At 43.5% G+C, this 20,249-nt stretch overlaps 1 protein-coding gene across 3 annotated transcripts; it reads right to left on the bottom strand.

The window, feature by feature from the left end:
* Nucleotides 1-6,815: 6,815 nt before the first annotated feature.
* Nucleotides 6,816-19,455, bottom strand: LOC116786891. 3 transcript variants are annotated; one of them, XM_032688016.1, is made up of 3 exons: nt 19,099-19,455; nt 17,209-17,338; nt 6,816-7,919 (listed from the first exon to the last, which is right to left on the bottom strand). In XM_032688016.1, exons 1-3 carry the CDS (start codon nt 19,440-19,442, stop codon nt 7,740-7,742), a joined length of 654 nt encoding a protein of 217 aa, XP_032543907.1. In that variant the 5' UTR covers nt 19,443-19,455; the 3' UTR covers nt 6,816-7,739. The 3 variants fall into 3 exon arrangements, 2 of the variants coding, with proteins under 2 accessions (XP_032543907.1, XP_032543917.1); XR_004357107.1 differs by lacking the exon at nt 19,099-19,455 and adding an exon at nt 18,259-18,713 and having other exon boundaries at nt 7,815-7,919; XM_032688026.1 differs by lacking the exon at nt 6,816-7,919 and adding an exon at nt 13,931-14,536.
* Nucleotides 19,456-20,249: the final 794 nt, after the last annotated feature.

Genomic DNA, 20,249 nt, shown 5'->3' with positions numbered 1-20,249 from the left:
TTTGTCCCAGCATCGCACCAGCCAGGTGAGGACTTCTTCACCAGGCAAGCGCATATAATCTCTCCGTAAATCTCGAAGCTCTCTTGTGGTCAGTGATTGTGTAATTTCGCTTTCTCGCATTATTTCTTGTCCATCTCTCCCACGTAGAATCTTTTCCACCTCTCTCTTTACTCTTCCACTCCTACGTGGGACTGCTCCCACTTCCTCCCTATATCTCTCATGTGGAGGTGGAGACTGGGCGTACTGTGGGGATAAGCTTCTATATTGTTCACGCCGCGGAGATGGATTTCTACGCCGTTCATACTGTGGGGATGGACTCCTACGCCGTTCACGCCGCGGAGATGGACTTCTACGTCGTTCATACCGTGGGGATGGACTCCTACGCCGCTCGCGCCGCGGAGATGGACTTCTGCGTCGTTCACGCCGTGGAGATGGACTTCTATGCCATTCACGCCATGGGGATGGACTCCTGTGTCGTTCGCGATACCCCGCGGGTGGAGGTAGTGAGTAATCTTCCGCGTGCTGAGATAAGGGCCTTCTCCTCCAATCATTCATACCTCCAAGAGAAGGTTGGGTCTGGAGGGGTAGGGATAATTCCCCCTCCAATTGAGGGGGATGCTTTGGCTCCTTCTTTGCGTCTTTTGTAATACTGAATGTGTAGTCAGGATATAAATCATCAAGCGACAATATACCACCGACCGTTTGTACTGTTGCTTTCTTTTCTCTTGATGCTATTCTGTATTCCTTTGGGCGTGCCCCTAGTTCTTTTGGACGTGCTCCTTCCCGTGTAGCCGTTTCTTCCTCTCTGGTAACTGCTTCTTCTCTTCTAATCGCTCCTTCCTCAGTCACAACCACTTCTTCCTCTCTCGCAGTCGCGCCTTCATCACTTGCTGTTGCTCCTTCTCCAATTGCTGCCGCTCCTTCGTTCACTACATCCTCTGTTCCTTCTTCTTCTTCTTCTTCTTCTCTTTCTTCTGTGCATTCTGGTTGCGGAGATGGGTCCGTAAGTTCCTTGATCTCCCTTACCCACGTCTTCTTCTTCTTCACAGGGGCAATGATGACCTTCCGGTTCTTAGCTTGAGTCCCGGTCCTAGTGGACTTAGTAGAGATGGTATTGACTTCAAGTTGTGCTTGGACTCCAACTTCTGTGGACCTAATAGGGACATCACTGGTTTCAAGTGGCGTGGTTTGGGTCTCTGTGTCAACCTTAACCCTCTGAAGGTGGTCTATGGCAGCTCGATAAGCATTAGCCAGGCCCCAGCACAAAGCGGAGAATTGCATATTCGGATCTTTGTAGGAAAAACACCCTTCTGCCAAACAGTGGGCCATTTCACCAGAATCAAACATTTGTTCTGGTGTAAACTCCCAATTAATGGGGGGTGACACATGTCCTACTAATCTACCGAAATCTTCCCAAGCTCCATGCCACCCGGAGACTGGCCTGTCTGCAGCCCTTTCCAAAGTTCCAGCGAGTCCCTTTGAGGTGTGATCTTTCCTACAAGAGGGAAAGCAACGGAACCCCATTCTTCCAAGTTTAAGGAGCACTTCCAGTACCTTTATCAATGACAGTACTGTTGCAATAAGATTTATATAGTAATTAGAGCCAATTTTAACCATGGGGATCTCCTTTACCAAACCTTCGATGTCAAAATTAAAGGATGGAAGCAATTCGTTCCATCCATCCTCAAGGTCTGGACGTCTCCCTATAGAGTAGCCTAACACAGGTGTAAAGATGGCTAGAATTATAAGACAAATTAATGAAATAGCCATTGTTTTTTGTTATTATTTCTTCCTGATCCCAAAACAAACTTTTGTTTATATAAACAAAGTTTCCTTGGCTGCTTTCCCAGACTCTGGCAGTGTTCCCAGACCTGTTCCCAAAACAATAGATTGGTTTGCAAAACAACACCGAACTTGGCTGTCTTCCCGGAAAATGTTTATCAAAACAAGCCAAACTTAACCAAAACAACCATCCTCTGCTACCAAAAATGTTGTACAAGTTTCGAGCTGGCTTCCCGCCAAGTCCCCCGAAACTCGACAACAAGGACCCGCCTCCCAGAGAGGGAAAAAGGGGAAAAAAAAAAACCAAGCAGCCAAAGCTATAGCAAAATATATATATATATATATATGTATATACTTTACATATGAGACAGATACACAAAAGGAGAATACCACACACCGGGGGGGGAGGGGGGGGGAAAAGGGAGAAGGACAAAAAGGGCAAGGACCAAACAAGTCAAACGGCCAGCCGAAGGCAAACTAGCAAAATCTCACCACTTCCCTTCGAACAGGCAGGATGACCAGACACGGTCCTCGGCTCTCCCCTCACGCGGGCAGATAACGGCAGTCACTGTAGGCCTCGGCTCCAGATAAACCCGACCGAAACAGGGACCCACCGTTCTCGAACCTCGCCGGAGAGGAAGAGAGCGAGATCCCTCCCGCTGGCTTTATTTATACCTCAAGTTACGTAAAGGAATAGCATGGAATACTTCCGTGATCACTTTTCTAGTTCCTTCCTGGCTACAAGTTGGTCTCCAGGAAGGCCTAGAGTGAAACCACCACAGGTATTATGGTAAATCAGAAAGAAATAGTATGAATAATATGTGTGGTTTTGTGGTGGGAAATGCTTTTCTTTTACTTCTTCACATAGGTCTAGTATAAACCTTTGGTATTCTGTTGCCTATTTTTAATCTCATTAATAAATACTTCAATTTCTTTTTATTTATCTCTAGATGAAATTAATAGCAAATTCAAGATTACTGTCAAGTGAGACATTCCCCTTTGAGTGGTGTAAAAAAATCCAGAAAGCAAGGCATTGCGTCAGAGTGATACAGAAAAGTGCCACAGCTCTCTGCTGCATTTCCAGAGTATCCCGAAGGTAGTAAAGTTGGCCCACAATAGGATGATCCACTCTGCACAGCAGTGGTGGGCAGCCACCGTGCCCACGGTCAGGGTGACATAAGCATCTACTGCTGATGGTAACCAGAACATGTGTGGTGACATCTGTGCCATAGCAAGATAACGGGAAGCATGCTGGAACTCACGGAAACCACAGGAAATTTGCAGCTTCCAGTTACTGAGCCATGAACTAGGATTCAACTGTTAGCTAACCTCGCGGACTTCCTTTTACAGCTGGAGCTGAATAGTAAGGAAAAACACTCTGTTCATGGTGATGGTGTGCATGAGGTGGAAAAGACAGTTGTATTTTAACCTTACTATTTGCTTAATCACAAGCAGAGGAAGACCGCACTGAATTATCACAATCCTGGTATGTACTTTTTAACATTTGAGTTCAGTATTATGTCTGAACCACAGCATAGGAGAAGAAGTAAAAGCATCTATAATAAGGTTAGTTTTTCACTTTTGACACAGTAGGCCAATTATGTTCTCAAATTGACTATATAAACCTGCATAACTTAATTTACTTCTGCTCCAAGTCCAGTGTAAGTGTATTAGCATTGGTAGAGATATTCTCATTCAGAATTACTATAACTGACATTGCCTTGGATTTAAAGAAAATACATGCATTAAGGATGTTTATATTGCTATAGGGTAGAGGGTGAGGAAGTCTGTCTTATGTAGCTACCACTGTCACATGCTTCGGTCATGTCTGCACTAGAAGCTGGTCTGTTACACACAATCATGGATTATCATGCTAACAGCAAACAGCATAGTTTAAGATTCCATTCCTGATGAGCTTTTAAAAATGTTACTGTTGGCAGGGAAGACCTACCTGACCTTGTGAAATCCTGACAATTTTCTGTACCGTGTTTTCCTTAACTTAAAAACTGGATTCACAACAATTCATAATATCCCATAGGGAGTAAAATAGCATCTGTGATTTGGAGATTTGATTAAGACACTGTAGAAATACGACGTGGTATTATTGAGCAATTAGATTATGGGGGAGGGGGGAATCTGGTAAACCCAGTCATTTAGGAGGTTGCATAGGTCTGAGAATCTGGAGCTTGACAATTAGAAAGAGTTTGAAAATGTTAGCAAGTGGTCTTGTATGTGTAACATACAGTGTCATACAAACTGGAACTCTAAAGGTGGAGGTTTCAGAGGAAAGCACACATAATCATGGCATTGTGTGAAAGATGAGGGATGAATTTCTGCTGAGGAAAAAGAATACCAGCCATTACTGTTATGAATGTAAGTCAAATTAAGAGGATCACTTACCAGGCGTGACTGGCAGATCATGGCAAGAAATTAGTAGCAAAATTTGATTTCATGGGCAAAAATGAGGGTAAAGTCCCCAAGTCTTTTTGTGAGTAAACTGAGAATAGAACAGGCACTTAAAGAAAGCAGAACAGTGAACCTTTGTGTGTCACACTGCTTTGTTGCTGCTGCAGTCTGAATTCCACTTACAACCTGTAATTATTTGTTTTGCTAGGAAATCAATAGAATGTCCCAATCTGGATTTAAAAACTCACTGTTTTATTTAAAATAATGACTACTACAAAGATGCAAGAAAAAGATAAGCTCCAACTGTAAAATTACATTTTAGCACATAACGTAAAAAAGAGTACAGGAAGACTAAGTAGGCAAAATAATAATTATTAGCCTGAGAAATTACATTTGAGGAAAGCATCTACCCAGTCATGATCAAGTATAGCTGTGGCAGCACATAAAAGATGAGTTAAGGGGAAACAGAAGCGATACTATATATAAGTAAGTGACTTATGGATGAAAAACTATTCTCAGCCATATGAATGTGCAAAGAAATGTAAGGGAAAATTGAAATGACAGGCTGACAAGCAACATAACTGAGAGCTAGGAAGGGAATACTGATGGCTTCATAACAGATGAAAATGAAGGTTGATCTCAGATGGTATAATTACATCAGAGCTATCTTTAAACTAGTGATCTCAAGCTGGGAAATAGAAACAGCTTGTAGGAGTAAAAGTAGAAAATAGCTGGCCCTGAGAGTTTTCGCAGTAAGAACAGACAGAAAAGTCTAAACTTAGCAGCGGTGGCCTTCCTCCATCTGTTTTGGTGTGTGGAAAGAAACATCAGAAGTAGAAGACAACGTATGAACACTGACAAAGTTAACAGTTAAATAATTTTTACAGACTACAATTATGATATAATAGCAAATGCAATATTATTGCTGTTGCTTACAAAATGGCTGTGTATGCTTGTTTATAAGCTAAGAAAGGCTTTAATACCTTCAGTGGTGTGTGGTAACACGAATTTTTCACTACTTTAAAAAAAGATTTCACAGTACCACCAGTTACTACAGTAATTAGTCATTTGGATAGTGGGGTCAGACAGGGTTTGGTGAACTGTGTTTGAAGAAGGACTTCTGCCTTCAAGAGTTAGTAGTCTCTCAGTGACCCCACACATGAGCAAACTCCTTCAGCAGTCTGCTTGTGAGGGGAAAGAGCGGTGCTACTGAGAGAAGGAGCAAATCCTAGAGCCTTTCCTCTTCAGCCTTCGACCGATGGGATGGAGCCGCAGATGGCAGTCACAAAATCAACTCAGTTGGATAAGAGCTCTGAGGTCATCGAGTCCAACACATGACCCAACACCACCTTGTCAACTAGACCATGGCACTGAGTGCCACATCCAGTCTTTCCTTAAACAGCTCCAGGGAAGGTGACTCCATCACCTCCCTGTGCAGCCCATTCCAATGCCCAACCACTCTTTCTGTGAAGAACTTCTTCCTAATGTCTAACCTAAACCTCACCTGGTGCAGCTTAAGACTGTGTCCTCTTGTCTTACTGCTGGTTGCCTGGGGGAAGAGACTGACCCCCACCTGGCTACAACCTCCATTCAGGTAGTTGTGGAGACTGATAAGGTCTTCCCTGAGCCTCCTCTTCTCCAGACTGAATACCCCCAGCTCGTTCATAGGACATACCCCCGCTCCTCAGAGGACTTGTGCTCCAGACCCTTCACCTCATTGCCCTTCTCTGGACACACTCCAGCACCTCAATGTCCTTCTTGAACTGAGGGACCCAGAACTGGACACAGTACTCAAGGTACAGCCTCACCAGTGCCAAGTACAGGGGAAGAATCACTTCCCTAGTCCTGCTGGCCACACTGTTCCTGATACAGGCCCGGATGCCATTGGTCTTCTTGGCCACCCAGGCACACTGCTAACTCATGTTCAGCCTGCTGTCAGTCAGTACCACCGGGTCCCTTTCTGCCTGGCTGCTTTCCAGCCACTCTGTCCCCAACCTTTAGTGCTCCATGGGGTTGTTGTGGCCAAAGTGCAGGACTGAGCACTTGGTCTTGTTGAACTTATTGGATTCGCCCCATCAATCCAGCCTGTCCAGGTCCCTCTGCAGAGCCCTCTTATCCTTCAGCAGATTGACACTCTCCCCCATCTTGGTGTCATCTGCAAATTTGCTAATGGTGGACTTAATCCCCTTGTCCAGATCATCAATAAAGATATTAAAAAGGACTGGGCCCAACACTGATCCCTGGGGGACACCACTGGTGACCGGCTGCCAACTGGATGCAGCATCGTTCACCACCACTCTCTGGGCCTGGCCATCCAGCCAGTTCTTAACTCAGCACAGAGTGCCCCTGTCCAAGCCGTGGGCTGCCAGCTTTTTCAGGAGTATGCTGTGGGAGACAGTGTCAAAGGCTTTGCTGAAGTCCAGATAGACACATCCACAGCCTTCCCTTATCCACCAGGCAACTTGCCTGGTCACAGAAGGAGATCAGGTTGGTCAGGCAGGACCTGCCCCTCCAAAATCCATGCTGGCTGGGTCTGATTCCCCGGCAGTCCTGCAGGTGCTGGGTGACAGCACTCAGGATGACCTGCTCCATAACCTTGCCAGGCACACAGGTCAGGCTGACAGGCCTGTAGTTTCCCAGATCCTTCTTCCAGCCTTTCTTATGGATGGGCATCACACTGGCCAACTTCCAGTCATCTGGAACCTCCACAGTTAGCTAGGACTGGTGATAAGTGATGGAGAGAGCTCAGTGAGCTCCTCTGCCAGCTCCCTCATCACTCCTGCTCTGTGGGATTGGAGGCGGAGGCACAGCTGACGAATGGCACAGAAGCAGGGCTGAGCCATGTTACACAGGGATGCCATCCATCCTGTATGTGACTGAATTTCATTTACCAGAGGTATATCTTTAGATTATTTTTTTCTTTATTTGGAGTTTTTCTTCCATTTTTGAAGTGAGCATACAACTTGATGTGATCTGCTTAATAGACTGGAAAATTTTAAGTGGTTGGTTACTGGAGCTGACTCAAGGCACCTCCACTGACAGGAAAATTTGAATTATGCAGCAGTAGTAGAGTCTGTATACAATAGAACATGGAGGTGGTGGAAGGTGGATGTGCGTGAAGAAGAGCATGGAGGAAAGAGAAGAGGGAGGTGTAGGGAGATCCACTGTTGAAACCAACTGAGAAGATTCAGTGGGGTTTTGAATGACTAGGAGTAGAACTAAGAGGCCTACTTCATCTGGATCCCAGCCTTCCAGTCTCTAGTTTCAGGAGATTGTGCCTCTCCTTGCCCACAGCCCTTACCTCTCAAGCAGTAAATAATTCATCATTTACATCTCCCACACTGCTGCCAGGGCTCAGCTGCTCCCATGAAGGGACGGGGCAGAGATAGGACCGAGTGAGAAGAGTCAGGTTTGCTACTGCAGCTGGTGCATACTCACTCTGAGAGTGAGTCTAAAGCATGCACACATACCATATAACACATACATCCTTACAGTATAAAAGTGTAAATTACTCAGGCTGAGAGAGTTTGCTGTCAGAAGGTAGAAATCAGTTATTCACATGGTATGAACAGCTCAGAGTCATGGTATTCCTCTTCACAGGAGAAAGGCCTTGGCAGAAGAAAGAGTAGAACTTGGCTGCTCTTTATTGGGACCATTGTGCCGCCCTGAACATCTGCATCCATAGGCAACCTGCCTACACTGCCTGTACCTGCAGCTGGCCCTGCTATTCCCTGTTGAAATAAAATAAAGACTCTAAAGTTAAAACAGCATTGCCTGTCAGTACAAATAAACGACTTCAAGAATTTTTTTTTTCAATTGGAAAAAGAAGAAGTATTTATATTAGGCCATAATATCTAAATGTTTGTCTGGTACAAATCTGAACTCATAGTGCAGCAGGGTGGTTTCAACACCGTTTGAAAGATGACAACACAATGCAGTATTCACTATGGAAGTAACTTGCTTGTCACTCTTGTTACATGATCAATACTTTGTTGTTGGGAAGTGTAACAAACATGCTTCATTAAAATGATATTTAGCTATAATAGGCTAAAGAGCTTTTGAAATTAGCATTTTAGGAAAACCATATATTCTCCAAAAACAACAGGATTACCCATTAAAAAAAATATACTTAAGCAGCTGTACAGGGACATTAATATAACTCTGCAGTAGTTGAACAAACTCATGGCCCATCCCAAAAAGAGCCTTATACTTATGACTTTCAACAAAACAATAATACTTGGGGCCATTTTCTTGTATCTAAAAGTAAGGAATAACAATCTTTTCTCTTCTGGGTCTAACAGGAATCTCAGCTAGGGCAAGAGGCTGTACTTACAGACAGCTTCAGAGTTCAAGGAATATTTCTGAAAGGGCATAGCCAAGATTTTCAGACTGTTAAATGACACTTTAATTTCTTCCTATGTAGAATAGACCCTGTCTCTCTGCCTCAAATTTCAAATTTCTACATGGTGTATAGGGAAACCATATTATAGACCTGGAATCACCTATTTATGAATTGCATATGCTGCATATAGCTTATATATGATCATTGTGGGGCATAACAAGATGGAGTTTATTTAGCTAAGGAACAGTCTGGGGGCAGAGTCCAGATAATATATATCAGCAAATGTTAAATGGACAGTGACATTTCAGACTCCAGTAGAGAGAACACCGAAAGGCTCCCTAGAGTTCTGCTAAACACTCCTCCTCCCTCTGACATTTCTGAAAGGAAATGTGATGAATTTATTCTGACAAAAATAATAGTTCATTGTTTTCAAACCATTTGAAACATCTTGATTAAGAACATGTAATGAAATACCAGACAAGATTCCAGGGGAAGCATATTTGAATTTCTGGAAGACACATGACTACAAAAACTAATTTCCCATTCACTGGAATTTTTTCCTCTGCCAGTAAAATTCTCGCTAACAAAAACGCTGCCTCACAAGCAGCTATAAGGGTGCACTCCCTTCAAAGAGAAAATGTACATTGGCTTGATACTAATCACCAACCACTTTGTTCATCATATCTCTCAACCCAGTGATGCTGCCAGATCAAAATCATAACAAGGAGAAATTCCCAACATGAATTGCTATGAGGACAGATTACTCAAAGGACCAGTCATTAGTTGCAGCAAAGAATTTATGTAATTTTAAATTGTTATTGCGTAAACTGTATGGTCATAGTTTATGTTAACGTATTTTCAATTAAATTATTTCTAAATCTTAAAATTTCACTGTTGCAAGAGAAAAATCAGGTCTGCGTGCTGTTAAGTCTCTTTTCTATGGACAAATTAGCATGGTCACTTGGCCTTACAGGAACAAGGAATGTTTGTGTTGTGACAGGTACTTAAACTGAAAACTCAAGGCACATGCCAAAAGAAATACAGCCCAAAGATGAGAGAGCATCCACCATATGAACGCATTGAAAAGAGCACTTGAGTATTTTGAGGCATGTTCACAACATGCCTTAGGATTACTGGCACTTTGAACATCCCACACAGCTCTATTGTGGAGGCTTATTAGCAACTGCTGAACAGTGAATGCTCCTTTCAGCAAAGGTCAGGTAAGTCATACTAATTACCAGCAAGGTAATTACCAGCTTCGTGCCCAAAGTAACCCACTGCCATGTAAAGGAGGAAACAATGTATGCCTAAAAGACATAATTTCTACCCACACAACTTATTCAACATTTTCCCCAAAGTATCTGCTTTTGAACAAGCTGAAATACAATTATTTCAGATGCCTGCATCTTTGGTGAGTGGCTGATCTACTGTTCCTAGGTACTGAGAATAACTCTTGAGCCCATGCCCTTGAGATATCTGAAATACAAAGAAAGTACACGGCACATTGTGGTGCTCTGTGGGAGGACAGCAGGAACAGATGATATTTATATACACAAGTATTATGCACAGAGTATAAACACACAAATGAACAGTGCACAGAATCTACTTAACCACCATCTGCTGACTTGCACAGATTAGTCAAAGCAAAAATATTGTTTCCATTTTCTCCCTAATAATGCTATAATCTGATCCTGAAAGAGGTACATTTCCAAGAGTTAATAATGCAGTTATCTGCATGATCATTAAAACTATCTGCCTTACTTTTTGTAGAAATATTTTTAAATTATCAAGAAAAATAAAAGTCGGCACTTGGTAATTCTAGCTAATATAATTTCCATCACATTGGGTAACACTTCGTAGATTTAAAGGTATACTTATGTGCAACTTGCATAACAAAAACTATTGTATAAAATGCTGCGCATGTAAGTTTCCAGTTAGAGTAACTGGAGGTGTATAACTTGCAGAATAGATTTCATTAATCTAATCAATTATCGAACTTATTAACCAGTCACTCCTCTGTGTGAACAAAGCAGTCCCAAATACTTCCTCTCTAAGGAAAGTGAGAGATAAAAGAAAGAGAAGGCATATATATTTATGTTTTAGAAACATAATAATTTTTCATTGGAATCTCCTGTCCAAATATAGTCAGGATTTATTCCACTTGCTGTGACAGAATTGTGTAAATTCTATTGTAATATTGCATAACGTTGACACCTATTTGACAGCAAAATTAGCTGTAATGACTGATGCAGTTACCTCCTTCAGCTGTCTGTCTCATCCTACTTTCCAAGGTTGCTAAAACTCTGGAAATTAGGTGAGAATTGTCCTTAACACTTCATTATCCTTACCACTTTTCTTGGGACAAAGAAATACTGGCATAATAGGATTTGACTTTCCCCAGAACAGACATTCCTCTAGAACAAAGACTGTGTATGTGTCCATTTCACAAATAATACATCCCACTTCTAATTTCATGATAGCTGCTGTCATATTGGATTGACAAGAAGTTGAACATGAGCAGTGTGTCCAGGTGGCCAAGAAGGCCAATGGCATCCTGGCCTATATCAGGAACAGCATGGCCAGCAGGTCCAAGGAAGTGATTCTTCCCCTGTACTCAGCACTGGTGAGGCCACTCCTCAAGTACTGTGTCCAGTTCTGGGCCCCTCAGTTCAGGAAGGATATTGAGGTGCTGGAGCAGGTCTAGAGGAGGGCAACTAGGCTAGTGAAGGGACTCAAGCACAAGTCCTATGAGGAGAGCCTGAGGGAGCTGGGGTTCAGCCTGGAGAAGAGGAGGCTCAGGGGAGACCTCCTCACTCTCTACAACTACCTGAAAGGAGGTTGTAGCCAGGTGGGGGTTGGTCTCTTTTCCCAGGCAACTCTCAGCAAGACAAGAGGGCATGGTCTCAAGTTGTGCCAGGGGAGGTTTAGGTTACGTGTTAGAAAAAATATCTTTACAGAGGGGGTAATCAGACACTGGAATGGGCTGCCCAGGGAAGTAGTGGATTCTCCATCCCTGGAGATTTTTAAAAAGAGACTGGATGTGGCACTTAGTGCCATGGTCTAGTAACCGCAGCGGTAGTGGATCAAGGGTTGGACTCGATGATCTCGGAGGTCCCTTCCAACCCAGCTGATTCTATGATTCTATTCTATGATTCTATATTATTCCTCGTATGGCATTTACCAGCCAAGATATACTTTGTATCTAGAAATTAGATTGTGCATTTATAACTTCTGATGATAGTATGTAGAAGGTACTACCAATATGTTGAGAAGAAAAGGGAAATCAGGACCATTTGAATTATTATATAAATGTTAATGTAACAACCTGTTAAGGTATGCAGACATGGGTTTATGGCAGTCGTATCTCCTAATCCCCTCCTCACAGTATCACTTTCAGGAATCTAATCACCAGACTCAACTAAATGTTCTTTCTTAATCAAGAAAAACAAAGGGCAAAACTAAGGTGGTCTTGAACACATGCACACAAAAGAAGAAAACGCCTTTGCTTTCGCTCTGCATCTTATCATTTCTGCTCAGTGCTTAAGAAAGGGATAGTAAGAAGAAAACAGCCATCTTTGATAATGAAAATAAATTTCAAGTGAATAGAGGTTCCAAAATCAGTGTAAGAGAATCGGAGGTAGAAGCTACCTGAGATGCTAAAGTGACCCTGGAGGATATTTCTTGACAAATATAATCTTAACAACATACTTTGTTTTGTTATGTCTTTGTAGCATTGTTCCATTACTGCAAATCTGTGTTAGTAACATAACTGTATATTTAAATCATGAGAAGAATTTGACTCTGAGTGATCTAAGACACAAGCAAGACGTTTCTGATATAAGAATGTGGCAAAATAAAGAAAATGGTGTACTAGGACATCTTATGTGTTTTCTTTGGGATAAATTGCCTCCAGTGTATTTAGAGGGTATGAATGTTTGCCACCAAAGAAGATGTGGGGGTCTGCTTGAGGAATGGTACCAGAAAGTTTTTAAAAGGAAAATAGTATTGTTTGATGACTAGTGATGTCTCTTTGTACACTGTGAGAGAGTAGGGAAAAAAGAAAAGACATAAAATTCAAAAGATCCAGACACTTTCATACAGCAGTTTTGATACTGGACACGTTCTGCACAAGGTCATTTTTCTCCCCAGGTTGTTAATTCCAGTAAGTGGTCATGTCATGACTTGAACTGCTGGAACTGTTCCACTGGCTAAAATAAGATGTTACAGACCTTGACAGCATTCCAATTGGAAAACGTGTGTTATGGATCATTCTTTCAGTACATTACATTCAGTTTTTCTTTCTCTGAGAAAACAAACAAATTGGTTAGCAGTTACAGCCCATTCACATGCACAAGGGTATGAATTAGAGGTTTTAAATGTCTGGACCAAAGGCAACATAGCATACATTCAGAAATTCTATCATACTTGTTATGCAAAACAGATTTTTTTAAGACTCCTTACTTTGGCAGATTAGTTTCAAAGACATTTTTATAAGAGACATTATCAAAGAAAAAAAAAGGAAAGATAAATTTTATATGCACTACTAACTGATTTTTGTAGGAAATCATACTACGTGAAAAATTAAAAATTTCTTCATGGCTCTTTGCCATATACAGGCAAAATGTATTTTCCTCTTTGCTTTTTGATTTACTTCAAGGGAAAAAGAGAGGTGCATCTATTATCACAATCCTGCCCTGCGATGTAAACGTAGCAATGCGAATTTTTATCTAGTTTTTCATGGTCCTCACAAGATCCGATGCTGTTCCACAGTGACTCAAGTGTGAACACCTTGTTCTATGTAGCATACCAAAGGACATCTCAGCAGACAAAACTAGCTGCACATTCGTGGAACCCTGCCATCAAAACAGTGACTCAGAGAATGTGGCTCCTACAGGACTGCTCATTATCTCCACAGGACAAGTTTATACGGGAAATTGTATGAAATTGGATATATTAATGTCAACTTAAAAACAGGCAAATATATCACAAACCTTGCACAGACCTACCTCTGCTAGCACAGGAAAGACAGAAGTAATTATTGTAACACATGTTGAAGGCCCACCACCATATGGTAAATTTAAGTTTCTATGAAGTTGATAATAATAAGATTTTTTAAATCATTATTACAGCTAGTAGTAAAAGAAAACCCTTTCCTGTTACTGGCCCTTCAGGTTGTCTAATGCAGAAATATAAATTACAAAATGGATTACATCTGAGGGCTTTTATTACTTTATTTCAAGCTATTGGAGGGAAAAAAAAGGCAAACACAATTTGGAGATTTTTACACCCTTGAAAATAGTCATAATTGCTCTGTTCAGATGCCGGGAAACCCAAATAAAACCTGGAATATAAAATTGAGAACACAAATTTGTAACAGACACATTTATTGTTACTCCTCAGTAAAAAGTCTTCTTTTGCTAAAAAGTATTTTCTTACCAGAACTTGTCCTAGCAAATAACAGTGGTTTGGTGCATCACAATCTTTTCAGCTGTAATTCAAAGAATGCCCTTCATTTTGCAATTTGAAAGATAATCTTGAATGTAGATGAACATATATCTAATCAATCATGAAAACCACTAAAATACAGAATCTGTGCTACAGACAAGCTACAAGATCATGATACTATGATTTCAAAATTGTAAGAGAATGTGAGTTAAAGACTCACTGGGCAACATAAAGGTGTTTCCAGAACTGCTGCTTAGATACTTCTTTAACCATTATGCAGGTAAAGTGATGCTTTGAAATAATAACTGCGAGATTAGAATGGTCTAAGCATGAACAGCCATGTCCAGTCTGTGAGGAAAATAATTTTTAAATCTAATAAACCAGTGACCTTCAAACAAATGTGAAAACTTTATGTCAGCTATAGGCAGTTTCTATAGGTGCCATTTCTAGTAAAAAGTTATCTTCTAGCCAGGACTGTGGAATGACATCAAGCCACTCTGGACACTCAGTGAATTAGACTTTCTCACTTGCAAACCATGACTTCAATAAATTCCACTATAGCTAATGATGAAAAGGAAAGAGGGACAGAAAATCAAGTAACAGACAAATCATTCCCAGCAAGCAAGATCCTCTCTACAAGCAAGAAAAATAACAACTCAGAGTCATCTTTCTCTTGGCAACTGGTTCTCCTCCTCTTCCCGTAGCTGCACCCCACACCCCCTGCATTGACTCATAGGCATTAGGCTTTGTGGCTGACTGCACACCCCAGCTTAGGTTGCTGGAAGGGCACAAAAAGCCTCAGCAGAGCCTAAAGTTGTTCTACCCCTCAGACATCCTGGCCAGCTGCCCTTTCTGCCTGCTAGTGTGTCCATTCACTCATGACAGCACTTCAGCCAGTTACACTTTTCTTTTCATACTCCACAAGTATTTCAGCTTCACCGTAGGAGTCCAGGGCCATACAGACTGGCACAGATCTCTGGCCTATGAAACAGACTTCCTTAGTAGACCTTAGTATTTCCTTTCTTCCTTGGCCATGAATTTCTTCTACACAGAACTCCAGGCAACAATTTGGGCAATCCTATAGTCTGGGCACAGCTATGTTGCCCTTCTCTTCCATACTCCCATCACTTTTACTACAGAACTGGTTTTTATCAGACACTAGGATCCCACTGTTGTGGACCTCTGATGCGACACAGTCTCTTAGCTGAATGCAAACCTGTTTGAGCCCCTTGCACTTCTGCTCCTGGCACTGCTACAAGGATTTGCATTTTGCTACATACATTTTGAAGGGCTTGCAGTGGAGTTTTTTGTTGTTTTTTTTTTCCTTTTGTTGTATGCCAGCATACAGTTTTGGGCAGGGAGAGGAAAGCAACAATATAGTTCAGAAGTATTTGCACTGACATCCACTTTTGGTAATGGGAATTTTAACTTTCACTTGAACAAGGAATACAGTTCCCAAAAGTCTGAAATACAATGGCTACACTGTAAATGCACACAATAAATGAAATCTGTTTCATCCTGACCATTGGACCTTTTCATCCAGCTTCTCCTGCTCCCTACCAGATGCCAGAAAGTGGCCAGCCCTTCTGGGTTTCAAGTCCTATCCAGCTCGTGGGGGAAGGGAGGATCCTGTTCTCCTTTAGGCCTTGGGCTACAAGACTTAAATCAGTAATTATTTGTTCTCATCCTTTCACATCGTGGCAAGCTTAAGCACATTACAGCTTTCTTCCTTAACAGCTAAAATTGATGTGGAGTGTATTTGTGAACAAAACCACCTCAGGGAAGAATTTGTTCTTAGCCTACCAATATCCAAAATGGTTCTCAGAAAAGCAGCACAAACCAGATCATTTCCAATAAATGGTGCTTAAGTAATTCCAGTGAATGACCAAAAAAGTACACATGGAGGAACAAACACTTAGTTCATTCCAGACTGGTACTAAAGCTAATTGTTCAGCCAAGGTCACTGGACAAAAAACATTTAAAATTGACTTGATTGGTCTTCAAGGGCACCAAAGCTAATTTTGAAATCAGAACTGCTGTGGATACCGACTACCTTAGGGTGACTGTTCTGTCAGTGCAGCAAGGGGCTTCTCAAATTATCAGACATTTTAATAAGAAAACATTGCACTAACTGCCTGTTTGTGTTTATACTAAGACAGAAAACACTAACATCATACCAGATTTTCCAGGAACTATGTTATCCTGCTTTGCACGTGTCTCATGCTATCTCAAGGGTTTAAGGGTTTATGTAGTAGTTCATATGGGTTTGGCTGCACAGCTAATACAGAGTGGGAATACACTATTGGCAATAGAATAAATAAAGTTTTCTAATGAGTGTACTTGCTTTACGTTGTGTATACAGTTCTCCTCCACAGACCATTATAACTGTAGTCTTGGACCTATCCTGGCCTCACTTCCCAAAAAACCAGAGAACTGGTACAGCATTTTCAGCATATTTGCAGTAAAACAACAACCCAAAACCAGACAATGGCAATTTCTTCAGAAACTCCTGGTTTACAAGTTATTGCTTTTTTAAACCAGCTTTCCATGAGCTGTCTCTGGGCACTCATTTGTGTTACAGATTCTAAACATAGTTCCTACCATGAAACTCCCTTTCCTAACAACATGAGTACATTGCTGTCCCCGTATGAACTACATCCCCAAATATCACAAGCGGTGGCAAGCACAAGCTTCTCATGTCATAAATGCTATAAATACAGATTAGTCAGCAAGTTTATGTACAGGGAAAAGCCTACCAAAGAATAAAATCAAAGAGGAAGGTGTATATTTTAATTTTGTTATTGAAATTTGTTATTTGGCAGACAGTTTCTGTGTATCTATTCACTTTCTTACACTCAACTTGTGCAATGTAAGTTTTCTGAGGTTCAGAATGATTTTATTAATTGAAACATGAATTCAAAGAAACCTATTTCAAATGAAAACCAATCATTACCTCAAGGGTGGGCACTTGGATTCTTCTCTGTACTTCAAAAATCATAAACATAATTCACAAATATTGTCTTATTTACTTGTTTCAAAACAGATCACATATAGAACACTGATTAACTAGAGAGCACTGGAGAACTACAGACATGACCTGTGCCTCAGTCTTGCAGGTAGAAAAATCCAGGAAAGCCATTCCCTATATCAATTTCAAAGCTTGAAACCACAGTTTAAGAAAATCTTGTGCAACATTTCCTTGAGTTACCTGGATAAACTTCTTAAGAACTTACTGATTCATACTGTCCCCTCAGCTTTGCTTCAGAGGCACCTGAAGTGTCCAGTGTGCAGTCCGCTGGTGTCCAGGACATGAGCTTTTCTTGCAGGACTTGAGGAAGCACATCAGCCAGTGGATTTGGAGCACTGTACCACAGAATAGAAATGCAACAGCATTCAATGGCAGGTATTTGGATGTCAAAACCAGAAGTCCGTTTCAAAACTATTAGTTGAATGGGGAACCACAGTGGTGGCACAGCCACATGCAGGACTGTGCAGCTGGTTATCATCGAGGCTATAGATCATAGAATCATGGGATAGCTTGGATTGGAAGGGACCTTAAAGATCATCTCCTTCCAACCCCCCTGCCATGGAAAGGGGAGTTCCTTTCACAAGACCAGGCTGCTCCAGAGCCCCATTCAGCCTGGCCTTAAACACTTCCAGGGATGGGGCATCCACAACTTCTCTAGGAAACCTGTTCCAATGTCTCACCACCATCACAGCAAAGAACTTCCTCCTAATATCTAACCTAAATCTACTCTCTTTCAGTTTAAGGCCATTGCCCCCTTTCCCTATCACTACATGCCCTTGTAAAAAGTCTCTCTCCATCTTTCTTGCAGGCTCTGTTCAGGTACTGGAAGGCCACAAATTAGGTCACACCTAAGCCTTCCCTTTTGCAGGCTGAACAATCCCAGTTCTCTCAGGCTTTCTTCATAGGAGAGGTGCCCCATCCCTCTGACGAACTTGGTGGCCCTCCTCTGGACTCACTCCGATAGGTCAATGTCCTTCCTATGCTGGGGACCCCAGAGCTGGATGAAGTACTCCTGATGGGGTCTCACCAGAGAGTAGAGGGGCAGAATCCCCTCTCTTGACCTACTGGCCACACTGGGCACAGCTATGTTGCACAGGATGCAACTGGCTTTCTGGGCTGTGAGTGCACATTGCCAGGTCATGTCCAGCCTCTCATCCACCAGCACCCCCAAGTCCTTCTCGACAGGGCTGCTCTCAATCTGTTCATCCCCCAGCCCGTGTTGATACCAGGGGTTGCCCTCACCCAGATGCAGCACCTTACACTTGGTCTTGTTAAACCTCATGAGGTTCCTGAGGGCCCTCTTCTCAAGGATGTCCAGGTCCCTCTGCATGGCGTCCTTCCTTCAGATGTGTCAGCCACACCATGTTTAACATGCTCAGCCCCTGCCTGTGTGTACGTGACTGGTGTCAGGACACTCTGAGGGGGCCCAGGGTGGAGGAGGCCCAGTGGCAACAGAGCAGGAGAGCGCAGGGGAGCAGCTGGGGCCCGGTGAGGGGTGGAGGCCCCTCAAGGGTGGGAGAGGGCATATCCAAATGTTACCTGTGAAACCTCCCAGTCCATGAGAGGCCATGTTGAGAGTTGGGGAGAGCCTGCCACAGGAAAAGAGAGTGCCAGGAGTTAAGGTTCAGGACAGGGACCCATGGGAGAGGAGGCAGCAGGGTGGAGGGCAGGGCTGTCACCAGGTTTTGGGGAGGCATTGTAACCTCTCACAGAATGGGTCAGGTTGGAAGGGATCACAGTGGATCATCTGGTCCAACCTCCCTGCTTAAGCAGTGTCATCCCAGAGCACATGGCACAAGATTACATTCAGACGGTTCTTGAATATCTCCAGTGAGGGAGACTCCATAAACTCTGGGCAATCTGTTGCAGTGCACAGTCACCCACTCAGTGAAGAATTTCTTCCTCGTATTCAGGTGGAACTTCCTGTGCGTCAGTTTCTGCCCCTTGCCTCTTGTCCTATTGCTTGGCACCACCGAGAAGAGCCTGGCTCCATCCTCTTGACACCCTCCCTTTAGATACTTATAGACATTGATGATACATAGTCCCCCTTTGCGGCACTAATTCACAAACACATTTTTAAGGCTCTGGGCGTTACCCAGCGACCTTTGCTGAGCCGCAGGCGCTGTTCTTCTGCCCGGGGGCCAGCGGCGCTCTCCCCCCCGCCGCCCGCGCCCCGCAGCGCTCGCTGCCCCCGCCCGGCCCTCGGCTTTGCTCGGCGTCTGCCGAGCTGCTCCCTGAGGGACTCCCTGTCCCAGTGAGGCAATCGCGGCGGGACGCGGCGTTTCTGCTTTCGGGACGGCGAGCCCCGCCGTGATTTGTCTGTTCCATACGTCCGTATGGAACAGACACTTCTGCTTTTGAGAACGGGCGGCTGCCGACGGAGCACAGCGCGGGGGGTGCGGCGCTGAGCCGGGATGGGGACTCCATGGAAGCGCTCATGCACCCTCAGAGAGCCGTGTCCGCTCAGTGACATCGGGACAGAGATGCAGCGCGACAGGCTGGGGGCAGAGTGGCTGGAAAGCTGCCCGGCAGAAAAGGACCTGGGAGTGCTGATCGATGGCGGCTGAACATGAGCCAGCAGTGTGCCCAGGTGGGCAAGAAGGCCAATGGCATCCTGGCCGGTATCAGGAACAGCGTCGCCAGCAGGACCAGTGATTCTCCCTCTGTACTCGGCACTGGCGAGGCCACACCTCAAATAGTGTGTTCAGGTCTGGGGCCCTCAATAAAGGAAAGACACTGAGGTGCTGGAGCGGGTCCAGAGAAGGGCAACAAAGCTGGTGAAGGGTCTGGAGCACAAGTCCTGTGAGGAGCAGCTGAAGGAGCAGGAGGTGTTTAGACTGGAGAGGAGGAGGCTTCAGGGGAGACCTTATCACTCTACAACTACCTGAAAGGAGGTTGTAGCCAGGTGGGGATGGGGCTCTTCTCCCAGGCAACCAGTGACAGGACGAGAGGAAACAGCGTCAGGCTGCGCCAGGAGAGCTTTAGTTTGGAAGTTAGGAAGACTTTCTTCACAGAAAAGGTGATTAGACACTCGAATGGGCTGCCCAGGGAGTTGGTGGAGTCACATACCGGAGGTGTTTAAGAAAAGACTGGATATGGCACTCAGTGCCATGGTCTAGTTGACAAGGTGGTGTTGGGTCACAGGTTGGACTCGATGATCTCAGAGGTCTTTTCCAACCCGACCAATTCCGTGATCCTGTGACAACAACCGCTCGAAGCCCCGAAGACCCAGGGCCTGCCGCAGGA

Source organism: Chiroxiphia lanceolata, chromosome 1, assembly GCF_009829145.1.
Source record: "Chiroxiphia lanceolata isolate bChiLan1 chromosome 1, bChiLan1.pri, whole genome shotgun sequence".
Lineage (NCBI taxonomy): Eukaryota > Metazoa > Chordata > Aves > Passeriformes > Pipridae > Chiroxiphia > Chiroxiphia lanceolata.
This window is presented reverse-complemented; position numbering and strand designations above follow the sequence as displayed.

What these genes read in the sequence shown, in the direction of transcription:
- LOC116786891 (XM_032688016.1), bottom strand. Translation starts at nt 19,442, where the DNA reads ATGAGCGCTTCCATGGAGTCCCCATCCCGGCTCAGCGCCGCACCCCCC. An exon ending in GGCTCAGCAAAGGTCGCTGG is followed by an intron (nt 17,339 to 19,098) that starts GTAACGCCCAGA and finishes TCTGTGGTACAG; the next exon opens with TGCTCCAAATCCACTGGCTG. An exon ending in TGAGGGGACAGTATGAATCA is followed by an intron (nt 7,920 to 17,208) that starts GTAAGTTCTTAA and finishes TTATTTCAACAG; the next exon opens with GGAATAGCAGGGCCAGCTGC.